The sequence below is a fragment of the Schistocerca serialis genome, chromosome 3, assembly GCF_023864345.2.
Source record: "Schistocerca serialis cubense isolate TAMUIC-IGC-003099 chromosome 3, iqSchSeri2.2, whole genome shotgun sequence".
Classification (NCBI taxonomy): domain Eukaryota; kingdom Metazoa; phylum Arthropoda; class Insecta; order Orthoptera; family Acrididae; genus Schistocerca; species Schistocerca serialis.
Genome location: NC_064640.1, coordinates 562,157,012 through 562,172,882, shown reverse-complemented (window position 1 = coordinate 562,172,882; position 15,871 = coordinate 562,157,012). Strand labels below are relative to the sequence as shown.

The 15,871-nt window shown below is 36.2% G+C and overlaps 1 protein-coding gene across 1 annotated transcript in view; it reads left to right on the top strand.

The window, feature by feature from the left end:
- The window catches only part of LOC126470456 (calcium-dependent secretion activator-like), a 1,485,604-nt gene that overhangs the window by 620,570 nt on the left and 849,163 nt on the right, over nucleotides 1–15,871 (top strand). Inside the window, exon 6 of the mRNA XM_050098305.1 lies at nucleotides 6,652–6,731. Coding sequence (XP_049954262.1) covers nucleotides 6,652–6,731 — 80 coding nt within the window. The remainder of the gene's footprint in view (nucleotides 1–6,651; nucleotides 6,732–15,871) is intronic.

Here is a 15,871-nt window from a genome sequence, read left to right as displayed (position 1 = left end):
TTATGTCTTGATGATTTGTGTTCACTAATGACATTGCATGTAGTGTGTCTTTTTTTTATTTGGGCTCCTCTTGAAGAGGCCTTGATGGTAATTAGTGAAGAACTGGATAGTAAATTGATGAAACTTTGCTTTTATGTGCTGATATTTACTTATTTATTGTTTAAGGATAAGTGTTTTGAAGAAACTAACTGAGTGGGAATGGGTAGTCCATTATCTCTCATTATCACCAGTTCTGTTATGGAAGTTTTTGAAGACAGATTATTGACAATGGCTTTTTTAAACCCATCTGTTTATGGAGGTACATTGATCATACATTTATGGTGTGGCCACGTGGACAATACACACTCAGTTTTTTCTGGGATCTTTTCAATTACCTGCACCCCAGCATCAAGTTCACAATGGAAGTCAAGATGGTTGGAAAGCACTCTTTTGTAGATTTGTTTTTCTATGGGAAGAATTATTAGACTCTGGGACACAGTATTTATATAAAGCTAATTCATACAGACCAGTATCTAAATGCCATGAGTTGTCTTCAATCATACCAACGCAGGGATGATGTTGGTATAGAGGGCTTATGTCAGTTCAGGCATGGAAAACCTGATGCAAAAATTATAACATGATAAGCTTGTGCCCAAGCAGGATATCTGCACTGACAAACAGATCCATTATGTTTAGACATTTGCCAAAACCAGTAGAAAACATTTGTTGTTCAGTTGCTTTCCTATCATTAGCCATTAGTGTATCCTCAAAGATAAGAAGAATTTTAGAAATATACAATATCTAAAGATTAAAAATCTACTTATCTTGGTTAAAGATGTTCTAGGACTGATGAAGTCTATTGCTTACAACATCTGTTGCCAAGTGGGAAAATGTTTATTGGCAAGATGATTCACACTGTTTATGACAGGGGTTCTGAGAAATATCAGCACATACAATTACCTGAGAATTTTGTGGTGACAGAGCACTGTTTCACTGAAGAACACAGAAAGAACTTTGATGAGACACAGATAGTTGCTCTTGCATCTCATTCTTGGAACTGTCACACAGGAATTACTTGAAATTAGGCAGTCATATAATATCATAAATAGAGACAAGAGATATCCATTATCTGAAATTAAAAAAAAAGGTCTTTGTCTCAGCCAGCAAGGGCTCATTGTTTCTGCCAGCTTTCACCACCTGGATGTTGTACAGGCATGGTAGTGTAAATGCCTGCTGTTCACGAATGGCGTATTTACAAAAACATGGTAGCATACATGAAGGAAACGTAGTTTTTGCATTAGAACAGGACTAATTGTGTGCAAAACAATAGATAAGTAATCTGAAAACAGTGATAAATAAACTCAAACAAGAACAAAAAGTGGAAAATGAGCTGTTTTTTAGGCCTAAAAAAAGCTCGCATATGAAACAAAATGAAGAACTTTTTGAACTGAAAACAATGAACAGATGTGATCCACTAGATAAAAATGAAGATATAGTCAACCAGGGAAATAAGAAAAATTATTTCATGTCTCCAAGAAGTACCTTGAGGAAGCAACAAAATACTAAACATTTGTGAAATCTTATGCCAAGTGAGAAAAATAAGAAAGGTGATGTTTACATATTTTCAACTATCCATGGAAAAGGCTTAGCAGGCACTATGCAAGCTAAACAAAAAGTAACTGGTTTTACCTATCCTGGCATGCCTCTAAATGAGGTACTAAAAGACTGTGAAAGAACAGTGACAAAAGGTTCCAACTGTGTTATTATTGGGGAGGAAACAATGTATATAAGAACAAAAGTGTAAATGCAACCCGGGCTCTAAGAGAATCTTTAGGAAAACTTATACATTCTGAAGTATATGTCGTAAGCATTCCACACAGGCATGATATGACGGAAGCTTCATGTGTAAACAGAGAAATTGTCAACAGGCACAGAATATTCCAGGAGATATATAGCATTTTCCTCAATGTTACATTTATTGAAGCAACAAGCTCAATGAGAGAACATTTCACAAAGCAAGGCCTGCACAGAAACAACTATGGTAAATAAATTCTGTGCAAAGAATTATTAGAAAAAAATTAGCAGCACACAAAAAAAGTACATAGACCTATACCACTATCAGTGAGGGAAGAAATAGGAAATACAATACTGTATCCAGTAACAGACTCAGAGTAGCCACAAGATGAAAGAACAGAAGAGGAAACATCACTCTGCCCGGCAAAGGAGGGAAAAGCAGTGTCATCACCAGCAGAAAAAGAGGCAGTGTCATCACCAGCAGAAGAAGGAGTGTCATCACTACCAGAAGAAGCTGTGTCGTCACCTGCAGAAGAAGAACCGGTGACAAAGATCCTGCAGGTGAGATACGGGAGAGGGGAAAGAACAAAGAAGCAAAAGCATCTCAAGGAGCAAGATTTTTTGTACCACCAGGTAAAAAGAAAGGTGCCATAGAAAATCAGAACACCTATTTCTAATAGAATAATCTTGCAGCAGAATTTATAGTATGCATCTAATAAATTAGAACAGATAGAAGTACTAGTAGCTGCTGAGTTACTACATATATTTAGTATGTCAGAACATGATCTGAAAGGAAATGAAATTAATGTTTTCAACATACAGGAATATTAAAAATTTGCTAATTTCTGCAGATCTGAACATAAGGCAGAGGGGTGGCAGACTATGTACACAGTAAAATAGAGGGTATCATTTCATGGTTACTAGACAAGTGTACAGAAATGCTGTTTGAAGCTGCAGCAATACAGCCAACATATTATGGGGAAAATGTGTGATAATAGGTATCTACAGATTACCAAACAGTGAGATAAATGGATTTCTAAAGGAGTTAGAAGTACTGTTAGATAAGGTTATAAAGGAATTCTCTTATATAATTGTAGCTGGTGACTTAAATATTAACACATGAAAAGACAACAAGGAGCTTTCAAGATCTGCTTAAAACTTATGGACTTTATTTAGCAATAGACAGTCCCATGAGATAGTGTAAAAAACAGAAACATTAATAGATCACATGATCACTAATGTAAAACAGAGCCAGCAGACAGTAAAGGTCATAAACATGACCATTGCAGACCACTATGGGGTAGTAGTTGAATTAGCAGGCAACATAGGAAAGCCTGAAAAAATATTTAAAGAGTTTAGACAAACTAAGCAAACAAACATAGATAGGCTACAAAGGCTACTGGAAACTGAAGACTTAGTGAAGTATACTTTACAGAAAACCTAAATAAAGGATGGGAATCATTCTGCAAAATATTAAGCCATTACATAGATGTTGCATGTCCAGTAGTATGTAGAGAAATTAATAAGAAGAAAAATAAAAACTGGGTCACAGTAGAGGTAAAAAGGAAGAGGGAAGAGGTAAAAAGCCTGTATGAAATTTGTTGGTTAAGGCCAACCCAAGAAAATAGGGATGCACATAGGGAAAAAGAAGGAAACATACACTAAACTGATAAAAAAGACTAAATCGACATCTTATGAAAACAAGAAAGCAACCTCAACAAATATCACTAAGACCATATGGTCTCTCATAAATGAAAAGAGAAAATGTGTAGGTGTGGAATACACTGATAACATAACACTTGAGGTAAATGGTAGGGAACTCAGGGATGCACAGAATGTCAGCAATACCTTAAACAAACATTATATTGAAGTTGTGGACAAATTAATAACTTAAAATAATACTTCCAAAATAAACACAATAAACATTCCATATGAGACAAAATGCTTATTCTTGACCGCAACTAATGAATCAGAAATTGTGAAAATAATACCCAGTCTAAAAACAAAAAAACACTGAGGGACTTGATAGTATATCCTCTAAAATAATTAAATGCTGTTTACAATGGGTAGTAAAGGCATTAGCCAGTCTGATAAACTTATCTATAGAAAACGGAATAGTTCCCAATGTGCCTGAAAAAGAGTAAAGTAATCCCTATACACAAAGGAGACTGCAAAAAAGACCCAGGAAATTACAGATCTATAACTATTACATCAGTACTCTCTAAAATAATAGAAACCATAATAAAAGACAGATTATTAAATTTTGTACAAACATGCAGTATTCTCAATGATGAACTACATGGATTCAGAAAGGGCAAATCTACTAAAACAGTAATAGCTTAATTCATGACACTTGTAACTAAAGCACTTGATGAACAGAAGAAATTCTGTGGTATGTTCCTGGACCTATCTAAAGCATTTGATTGTGTACATCATGACATCCTGTTAGGAAAACTTCATTGTTATGGTATAAGGGGGAAAGCAGTTGTCATCATTAAATGGTTTTTGGAAAATAGAAAGCGGTGTGTAGAAATAAAGCAAAAAGTGAAAAATAATATTGCAAGTGTCTTTTCAAATTTTGAAATTTTGAAATATGGTGTTCTTTGGGGATCTGTTCTTGGTCCACTATTTTTCATTTTGTATGTCAATGATACAACCAAATCAGTATCTGATAGTGTAGTCATGTATGCAGATGACATTTCATTTGCTGTTATCAGTTCTACAACAGATGACCTGCAAGAGGTGGATTCGCTAAATATGAAAAGTGGAAACAATTATTTCAGGGATAACAATCTCTTTATAAATGGAAACAAAACAAAATATATGCAGATACATGCAAACAAAAAAACATACTTTGGACAACATCACAGTCAGGATTGGAGACCTAGAACTAAAGGAGACAGACATGTATAAATTTCTAGGTGTAACAGTGGGCAGGTATATGGCAGGAGAATCACATAAATAACATGTGCAGCAAAATAGGTTCAAGCATATTTCCATTATAATATGTCAAAGTCAATAAATAGACACAATCTGCAAACAATGTACTGTGGACTAGTCCATTCAAACCTCTCATATGGCATCCTGGCTTGGGGAAATGCTGCAAATGCCCTCACACAAAGGGTATTAAGATTACAAAAGAGAGCCGTACGAGGTATTGCAAAAGTATCACCTAGAGAATCCTGCAGAAATAAATTCAGGGAGCTAAAAATTTAAACAGTAGCATCATATATAACAGTAGCATCATATATATCTAACTGCACTGCATTGCTAAATTGACAATGTTATGAACATAATACAAGAATAAAAAAATGACTATCATATAGAAGGAAGTAGGCTAAAATTAACAAACAATGAACCTGTAAATTGTGGGCGTATACTGTACAATAGTTTCCCACAATGTCCAAAGATGATAGACAGTATGTCTCTTTTTAAAAGAAAATTAAAAAGACATCTGATCAATATTTGCCCTTACAGTGTTAAAGAATGTCTTGAAATAAAAAGTTGATTAGTGTTTCAGTGTGCATTTTTTATAATGTACTTTTAATAACATTTTCTGTGAAAATTATATAAAATATATGTATATCTAATATCTTTTTGTAACTAGCCAATACATGTAACAGACAGCCTGTAAATGCAATCATACATAAATTGATGTACAAGGTGAGTCAGGAGGAAAGGTACATGCTTTGAGGGGTGATAGTATTAGTGCTTCTGAACAAAAAACTTCATATGGAAATATGCCCTATTCCGAATGGTTTCTGAGATAGGACACATTTAATATCCATTGTTATTTATCTTCTGTACTATCAAACATTGTCACTGTTTACAATGTACCACAGTAGTGTAGAGCTAGTTGAGATGAACAGTTTGATAGAGGACACTTGTGGTCTATCGAGTTGGGAAACTACCTCAAATTGGCCTACAAAAACTATTTAAGCTACAGCTCATGTGCGTTGAGCGAGTTTTTCAACATTCTAGTACTCTCTTCGCAAGAACCATTAGGTCTAGAGAAAAAATGAATAGGACCTTTTTTTTTTGAGGAAATTTAATATAGTTTAATTTTGTACTGTGATGCGTTTTCACTGGAGGGTGTGTTTTTAGAGTTATTGAAGGAAAACATACAAGAGTAATATAAAATGTGTTCTATCTCAGAAACCATTCAGAATAGGGCAAATGTTCATATGAAGTTCTTTTGTTCAGAATCACTAGTACTATCTCTCCTCAGTGCATGCACCTTTCCTCCTGACTTGCCCTGTTTATCACTGTATTTTTCAGCTATCTATATGCAAGATTTATGTAAACATGAAGTGTCCAATACCATTGTAAGAAATAATCTATGAACAAATAAAGAAAGAATAAAGAATTCACTTTGCATTATGGAGTAGTAGCAGCAATTTCTCTCACAGGTGTTTTGTTTCTTCAGTGTGTATAAAACTGGTGCTATTCATGGTAGGAATTAATTCTCCTGAGATTCAGCAAACAATTCTCACCTGAAGATGGGGAAGGTGGATTCCTGAAGTATTTTGACATGATAACTGTATAATCCAGATGCAAACCCAAAAATAATATAAGGAATTAATGTGATGAGAAAGATTAGGTTATCATATATTTCTTATATATTTGATCAAATATTATAAACACATTAAACAACTAGATGATATAATGAGTTACGTCTGTCAGCCAAAGTACTAGAAATGCAATTTGAAAATGTTGACCTACACAGAAATTGAATAATGTTTTCATATACAGCTTGACACTGATTATGAAATAACAACCCTTCTTTCTCTAAACAAACAGTGCCTGCTATCTCTGTAATTGTTCCTAGATAACTGATTGACGAGCAACTTATTAAAGTTAATGTTTCTGCTTTTACAGATCTTTACCTGAGATTGATGGCCTCAGTAAAGAAACAGTCCTGACATCATGGATGGCAAAATTTGACTGCATTTTTAAAGGTATCTGTGTCTATAAGCTCACATTATTTCCACTGTCAGTCACATACATTTGAAAACTGACATATCATAGCATATAATGTAAGATGCATGACAAAATGTGAAGTCATTAATGTATTTTGATTGTTCTGTCAGCTCCGAATAACAATTTCATTGTAGTTCATTTTGTATTATTTGGTCTTATTTAACTGCTGCTGTGTCATCATCAAAGAGGTTAGTGTGCCTATAAGCTCACATTATTTCCACTGTCAGTAACATGTATTTGAAAACAGGTGTATCATTGCGTATGATGAAAAATACAAGAAGAAATGTTAAGGCATCAGTGTATTGTACTTATTCTGTCAGTTTCCAATAACATCTTCATTGAAGTCTATTGTGTATTATTTAGCCTTATTTAACTGTTGCTGTGTCATCAGCAAAGAGGTCTCAGGGAAAACTCCTCTTGTTTTCCTGCCTTATGATCTGATTCTGTCTCAATTCAAGGTTGTCAGTGACATTTCCTCTTTCCTGCATGCTTCGCTCTTCCGTTACCTGTTCTTGTTCGATGCCTTTTGATTTAAAAGAAAGAACTGTTTATCAAAAACCATATTTGCTTTTGTGAGTCTTTAAATTCAATTTCATGGTTTAATAAGTGAGAGTGTTCTTATTCAAAATTGTATATAATTTTTCCTTTCTTTCAAATTTCTGCAGATTTCCTGATACTCTGATTATATTAATTACTTTAGTCTTTCGATATCCTCTGTTTTTCTTTACCTATCACTCTCTCAGCACTTTTCTTTAGCCCAAGTCTTATACTCTCTTAGAATTTCAGCTACTTCCATTACCTCTGAAATAGCAAGTGTTACTAATACTTGTAATTTGTATTGTATTTATTGTAGAAAATTAATGTTTCTTAAATGTAGTTCTTTATTATGATCTGAATAGCAACTGTCAAAATTTCCTTTCCTACATCTGCATAATATAAAATACTGCTCTGATTCCTATCTCTACCTGTTCATCTTTTGACAGTGTAGTTTTGCTTGTTTTAATTTGTAAACATTCACTCTCTCTCTCTCTCTCTCTCTCTCTCTCTCTCTCTCTCTCTCTCACACACACACACACACACACACACACACACACACACACACACACACAAAGAGAGAGAGAGAGGGAGAGAGAGAGAGGAGGGGGGGGGGGGGGGAGGAAAGAAGGGAGAAGGAGGGAAGGAAGGAAGGAGGAGGAGGAGGGGATGAAGAAGAGAGGGGAGAGGGATGGGATGCAAGGTGTGCAGTGGAAACTAGGTGGAGGAGGTGGTAGATGAATCTAATTTGTTGAATAAAAGATGTTTTTGACTGTTGTCCCAAAACCCTTAATTTGGAACAAATTACGAGACAAGAAATATCTTATCTCTTCTTATTTTAGGTAATCACAGGCATTTGCATACATATTACATATAGGAGTAACATAATGTAGTTCCCAAAAGTAACATTATTGTGGCAAAATTAGATTGATTGCAGTTTACGTAACGAGTTGCCAAAGACATACATTAAAGCAAATACAGCCACAAATATGGATACAGATCATAATTAAATTTTGTTTTTACAACTCTGTAAAATTTTTATTACTAAAATTGGTCTTTTTTCATGTGTTTTGATGCACACAAGCATATCATCATTCATTCTTCTTTCAATTTTTGGTAAAAAACCTTTCTGCCATAATGAAGGCAAGACAAAAACTATGATTTTTGGGTCACCATGACTTCTGAGGAGTAGCTGAAATGTTTTTATTTGATATATTTGAAGAAAACAAATGAGATGAGAGCATCATGAAAGAAGAAGGGGATTGGTTGTCTGCAAAATACCAGTGACTAAGAAAAAAGAAATTTTAAGTACAGATGTGAAAACATGATCCAAGAGAGAGAAGTAATCATACTTTTAGACAGCCATGGTAAAGGTGTTGCTCCCAATATGTGAAACAAGACTGCCAAAGTGGAACATCAAAACCATGAATTAAATTAAATGAAATACTAAAGGGCTATAAAATTTCACTCAGTCCTTTATGCAACTAAATCTAAAAGATACACTGCAGGGAACCCAGATGTGAACTTATTGTTGGTAGACATAACACAAAGATATTATCTAATGCAAAATTCATCTGTAAATGCAGAGATAATTAAAATTAACAAGAAAATCAAGACAGTATGCAGTAGTATGCCAGATGCAATAATTGTACTTGTAAGATCTTTGGTGAGAGATAATTTTACAAAGCATTGGTTTAATAGATGTAGGAAAGGAAAAAGGTATATGTGTAAAGAAAAACTAAAAGTAATCAGTGAAAATTCCATTTAAAACCAGAAGCCACACAGATATCAGTGTCCTCAGCCATAATTTCATTTCAAACAAGTGAAATTGATTCCACTACAGAAAAATCATGATTAGCAGCACCAGAAGGGGTAGAGAAAGTACAACACAGAAAAGGGTCAGAAGAGCAAAACAAACAAGTGACAATATCAGCAGAAACAACAGCATCTGAACCAGTAGATAAGGCAACTGTATGTGCTGCTGCAGAGGTAAATGCATCATCAAGACAAAGGAATGAAATACCATAAGTCCTAGAAACACCCAAAGGGGAGCTTACTCAAAGTAGCAGATGTGGCTATGATTGGAGTGAGCTTAATTGAGCAAATGGCCACATCAGAAAGTAAGGATTATTTCACAGATTCAGTTGGGTATGTAGTGGGAGAAACAGGCACAAAATAATTTTCAGCTGTAGATGGAAAACAAAGAATAAGTGCAACATGGAAAAGGAAAACAGTGTTTCCCGTATGGATGAATGATTTTTTTATTTACCGCTGAAAAGAAGAAGTCTACAGGGTAAGCAGTGATGAACAGTTTACTGGTCTAATAATTCTCTACCAAAGTATTCATTCAGTGAGTAACAAACTAGAGCAAGTTTAAATTGTGCTCCTTTCACCATACGTCATTAGTATTAAGGTACTACTTTGAGTAGAGAGACATTTAATAAGTATATAATTATCAAAATGAGCACACACAAAATATGTTTCTTTTGTCATCTTAAAATCTACATTAGAGAATTCACAATTTTGAAATAAATTTACCATATAAGGGATGAACTGAGTGATGAATAGGCACATAATAACAAACACTGAGCTCTTTGGATAGTCTTCCAACTTTCATTCTTCTTCAGAGCACAGTATGCACGTGTATTCTTCATACACACAATATTTATTCTTCTGGTACTGCAGTCGAACTGGGATGATTTGTCTTTGTGGTCAGAGCAAGAGAGGTGAGTTTGGAGGGACAAAGGTTAGGATGGGTCTGGTCCAGGGACACACTGCCATCCCTGGCAGAAGAAGAAGGAGAAGGGGAAATGAAGGGGTAGAAGAAGGGGAAACAGAAGGGGAAAGCATGACGCATGACCAAGTAAATAACATTCATATAGTATAATTGGGAGGGGGCGGGGGACAGTACAGAAGATGACTACTGGGAAAATAGTATTGTACATAACATGAATATTTGTGGACACTAATGCCTTCATTAAAAACTAGTAAGTATAAGCAGCAAAGCTGATAAATTATATCATTACATCATCTGTTGACATTGCTACTTTAGGGGTGTGGTATCACACTGACAGAAACTGAATACAAAGCATTAGGTTGTTGCATGGGACAAGTCTATTGTATTTCAAGTATTTGGAAACAGAATACTTTGAAGAATGACGAGCGCAATTCAGATGTATTTCAGTAGCAGAATTATACTGTATGAGGGATAGAGAGGACTCTGGTTTTATGTATTCCAAATTTCATAGTACAATGGGGTGATGCTCATTTTTGAACAGTTAGAGTGTATTGGAGGAGTATCAGGAACATGTGATGATATCCCATGAGATATTTATTTGGGTTAACATTTGGGTGATAGTCTGTTACAGTTTACAAGAAACCTAGTGAGGAACTGATCATCATGGCAAACACCTTATTCACACTTGGTAATTCTTTAACAGAGAACCTTTCTGGTGTGAAAGTGGTATGAGATATCAAAGTAGAAATGGTGTTTGGTAGGTTTGATATGAAAAGAGTTTCTTCTGGTTTGCTGAAGAGGAAGAGCCGGAAAGGATGGGTGAGAGAGTGTTTAAGTCGCATAGGCAGATGGTAAATGTGTTCGAATTGGATCCATATCACGTGCTGGAACTGGATCCATATCATGAAAACATTATCAGTTTGTATTAGGTAGAATTCCTTTAATTTGTAGCTGAATGTGTTATGCATATAAGGGTTCATTACTGTCCCATTATGATGTTTGAGCATATTTCCTTCATATTAGAGGTCACTGTTGGTGTTATGTTATTATTCTTTTGCACAAATAATAAGGCTGTACTTTTGTAGTTGGCATACTGTTGGGAAACATAGAGTTCAAAGACAACTAGGCTGTGAGCATAGGGGATTATTAATGTTTGAGGAGATGATATTGTCTCTGGCAAGAAGGTAGTCTAAGAATGGAGCACCTTTTATACCTTAACTGCTACATTTGAGGAACATTTTAGACAGTGGGTGGCTGAGGTTGTTTGATTCTCAATTGGGCCAGAGTATCTGAGCAAATGTTGATGGACTATTGGATTAGAATTGCTGGTACAAGGGTTCTTGGTGAACATTTTAGACAACTGTCACAGGCATTATGCTAGGTAGTAACTGGGTTCAACAAGACAGTGGTGGGAAATGATGTTGCTGAAAACAGCTCAAGAATGTAAATTGGTGCACTTTCACTGGTTGGGATGTTGTCATTGGAAATTATATCAGTGACAAATGTGATACAGTTTTGGATGTGATGAGTTCCTTAAAGTGGTTTTGTGGTGGAGTCATAGTTCAATGCAGTGTATTAATTTTGTTGTGAAGCTTTTGATGTTGGCATTGGTTGGCTTTGCTCAGAGAAGTGTATAAGAAAGTAGGAAATAGATGGAGGAGAGTAGACCTTTAACTTCTTCATCATGATTCAGTTTGAATGTAGGAATCTGGGCAGAACTGAAACTGACTGGTGAAATATGTCAGTAAGGACCTGGGAGTCATTTAGGGATGCCAGGAGTGTTTTATTTTATTTTATTTTATTTCGTTTTTAATTTTATCTACTTATTTTTTATTGGGGAGGGGGGCGGGAGATTGAGTGACAAGAAAAGCGTAGTAGGTCAGTAGGTGGGTTCAGTATGCAAGTCTGGGACATGGGGTGTAGGAATTTATGGTGACAGAAATGTAATATCTTATAGATGAAACCAACTGCTTAGGGATACTGCCTTGGTAATCTTTCTTTCTGGAAGCAGAGATGCAAGGAATTGGGCTTGCCAAATTATAATCAAATAACTGGCTTGTTGAAGGTAGGATGATACACTTAAATAGGAATTCAAATAGCCAGGGCACTGGTAAGATTTTATTGTTGATGTACAGTTTCAGTAATAGTGTAGGGATATAGTTCTGGAAAAGGACAGGAAAAATACTCTAAACTGATGCAGGTAGATGAATAATATATATATATATATATATTCAGGTTTGTGACTGAACAAGGTGGTGCTGTGGTTAAGATACTGGACTCACATTCAAGAGAAGTTGGGCTCAAATTCTCCTTCTGTTCTGCAGTTTTAGGATGTCTGTGGTTTCTCAAAATTGCTTAACACAAATGACAAGATGATTGCTTTGAAGAAAAAAATAGGCCAGTTTTCTTCATCAACTTTTCTGATTCTATGCTTGTGCTCTGACTTAAATGACCTTGTTGCTGCTAGGACATTAAAGCATAGTCTTCCTTTCTTCTGACTTAGAAAGGGTTTTTGTTTGCTCAGACATAGAGAGAAGAAAAAATTGGAATAATCAGAGGGGAACCAAATACAAGGAGATAAAATTCAGACATACATAAATAAATAAGATATAAACAGTCAATTGGAGAAAATTTGATAACAATGAAAAGTTAATGCCTCCAAATAATACTGTATATCTGCAGTTATACTTATGAAGTGAAAATACTTACTGTTAGGTAGTAAGAAGGATTAGCAAAACAAAAGGTAAGAGAAGTAACTGTATGGAAACAGTGAAAAAAATGTTATTTGTATATACAAGAGAAAATGAAACACAAGCAAAAAAACTGGCAGAGGATGAGAGTATAAAATGTGTGTATAGAAATAGTTACAAAATACTAATAGTGCAGAATGAAAAAGACTCATATGGCAAAATTTATACAATAATAGAAAATGTGGTGTGGAGTGACATTAATGGAATGGAAATGGTGATGATGAGGGCTACGTTGGTTGTAGGATACAGAGGAACCATGGTAAAAAGTGTGGATGAAGAAAACACAGACCTATATATCCAACTAAAATGGGGGCAGAGAGCTGTTGAGATGGAATGGATGGTAACTTGAGAAGTGGTATGTGAGTAAGGTCAGAGGGACTTGCAAGATAAGGACTAATGAAAGTGTATCTAGTAGGGTTGCAATACCAGAAAATTTGTGAGATATATTGTTCCTACCTGCACAATCTGGGAAATATAGTAGGTTGGGAAAAGACGAAAGACAGTGATGAAGGGTATAGGGTTTATTTTATGGCTGCGCAACGTAGCCACACAAGATAGAGAGAGAGAGAGAGAGAGAGAGAGAGAGAGAGAGAGAGGGGGGGGGGGGGCAGGGGGGATTTAAAGCTCAGAAAAGGATTCATCCAAAAGCTTAACATATCTACTTTTCATTGAGTTGTTATCTTTACCTCTGAGTCATTTATGTTCTACCACAACTTCCCTTTACCAACCTTTCTATTTTATTTACTAGAAATAGAAAGATAGTTTTAACCATTTACTTCAGGTTTCATGATAAATCACTGGTAACAAATTTATTTTGGTGTACTAATATAACAATAAAAACAATCAGTTATTGATAAAATTATTTAATTTATGGATTAAAAATCTACTCACCAAGTGGCAGCAGAACACATACATAAAAGACTGCTGTGATTGGCAAGCTTTCAGAGCTAGTGGCTCCTTCTTCAGGCAGAAGGGTTGAAGGAGAAGGAAGAAGGGTGAAGGAAAAGGACTGGAGAGGTCTAGGAAAAGGGGATGGATTTTGGAAAAGTCAGCCAGTGCCCTGCGTCTGGGGAGACTTACCGTACGGGACAAGAAGGAAAGGCAAGATTGATTGATGACTGAGATTGATACTTAGTCCTCTTCTCTTCATGCTGTGTATAAATACTCTCTTACCTCATACTGATAAACCAGAAATAGTTTTCTCCCCAGAGGATTCAATGTAATATATTTTCTGTGTTGTCAATGTAGGTGCCCGCATCTCGTGGTCGTGAGGTAGCGTTCTCGCTTCCCGCGCCCGGGTTCCCGGGTTCGATTCCCGGCGGGGTCAGGGATTTTCTCTGCCTCATGATGGCTGGGTGTTGTGTGTTGTCCTTAGGTTAGTTAGGTTTAGGTAGTTCTAAGTTCTAGGGGACTGATGACCATAGATGTTAAGTCCCATAGTGCTCAGAGCCAATGTAGGTAATAAAGGTCACTGAGTATACGGTAGTCAAATAATTACATTTCTACCCTGAGCCATGCCATATGGTGAGCACCTTAATAAAGAGGAAGACTGCACTGTAGTTCCTTCTCTAGATTGTCACACAGATGACTAAATGGTAGATATTGAAATAGATGACAGAGGGATAGAAAAACAATTAAAATCACTCAAAAGAGGAAAAGCCCTGGACCTGATGGGATACCAGATTGATTTTACACAGAGTACATGAAGGAACTTGCTCCCTTCTTTGCAGCAGTGTACCGTAGGTCTCTAGAAGAGCGTAGTGTTCCAAAGGATTGCAAAAGGGCACAAGTCATCCCCATTTTCAAGAAGGTACATTGAACAGATGTGCAGAACTATAGACCTATATCTCTAAAGTTGATCAGTTGTAGAATTTTGGAACACGTATTATGTTCGAGTAGAATGACTTTTCTGTAGACTAGAAATCTACTCTGTAGGAATCAGCATGGGTTTCAAAAAAGACGATCATGTGAAACCCAGCTCACACTATTCATCCACAAGACTGAGAGGGCCATAGACATAGGTTCCCAGGTAGATGCCGTGTTTCTTGACTTCCGCAAGGTGTTCGATACAGTTCCCCACAGTCATTTAATGAACAAAGTAAGAACATATGGACTATCAGACCAATTGTGTGATTGGATTGAAGAGTTCCTAGATAACAGAATGCAGCATGTCATTCTCAATGGAAAGAAGTCTTCCGAAGTAAGAGTGATTTCAGGTGTGCCGCAGGGGTGTGCCGTAGGACTGTTGCTATTCGCGATATACATAAATGACCTTGTGGATAACATTGGAAGTTCACTGAGGCTTTTTACGGATGATGCTGTAGTATATCGAGAGGTTGTATATCGAGAGGTTGTATTGAAATGCAGGAGGATCTGCAACGAATTGACGCATGGTGCAGAGAATGGCAATTGAATCTCAATGTAGATAAGTGTAATGTGCTGTGAATACATAGAAAGAAAGATTGTTTATCATTTAGCTACAATATATCAGCTCAGCAACTGGAAGCAGTTAATTCCATAAACTATCTGGGAGTAGGCATTAGGAGTGATTTAAAATGGAATGATCATATAAAGTTGATCATCGGTAAAGCAGATGCCAGACTGAGATTCATTGGAAGAATTCTAAGGAGATGCAATCCAAAAACAAAGGAAGCATGTTACAGTACATTTGTTCACCCACTGCATGAATATTGCTCATCAGTGTGGGATCCGTACCAGATAGCGTTGATAGAAAAGATAGAGAAGATCCAACGGAGAGCAGCGCACATTGTTACAGGATCATCTAGTAATTGCGAAAGCATTAAGGAGATGATGGACAAACTCCAGTGGAAGACTCTGCAGGAGAGACACTCAGTAGCTCGGTACGGGCTTTTGTTGAAGTTTCGAGAACATACCTTCACCGAGGAGTCAAGCAGTATATTGCTCCCTCCTATGTATATCTTGTGAAGAGACCATGAGGATAAAATCAGAGAGATTAGAGCCCACAAAGAGGCATACCGACAATCTTTCTTTCCATGAACAATATGAGACTGGAATAGAAGGGAGAACTGATAGAGATACTCAAAGTACCCACTGCCACACACCATCAGGTGGATTG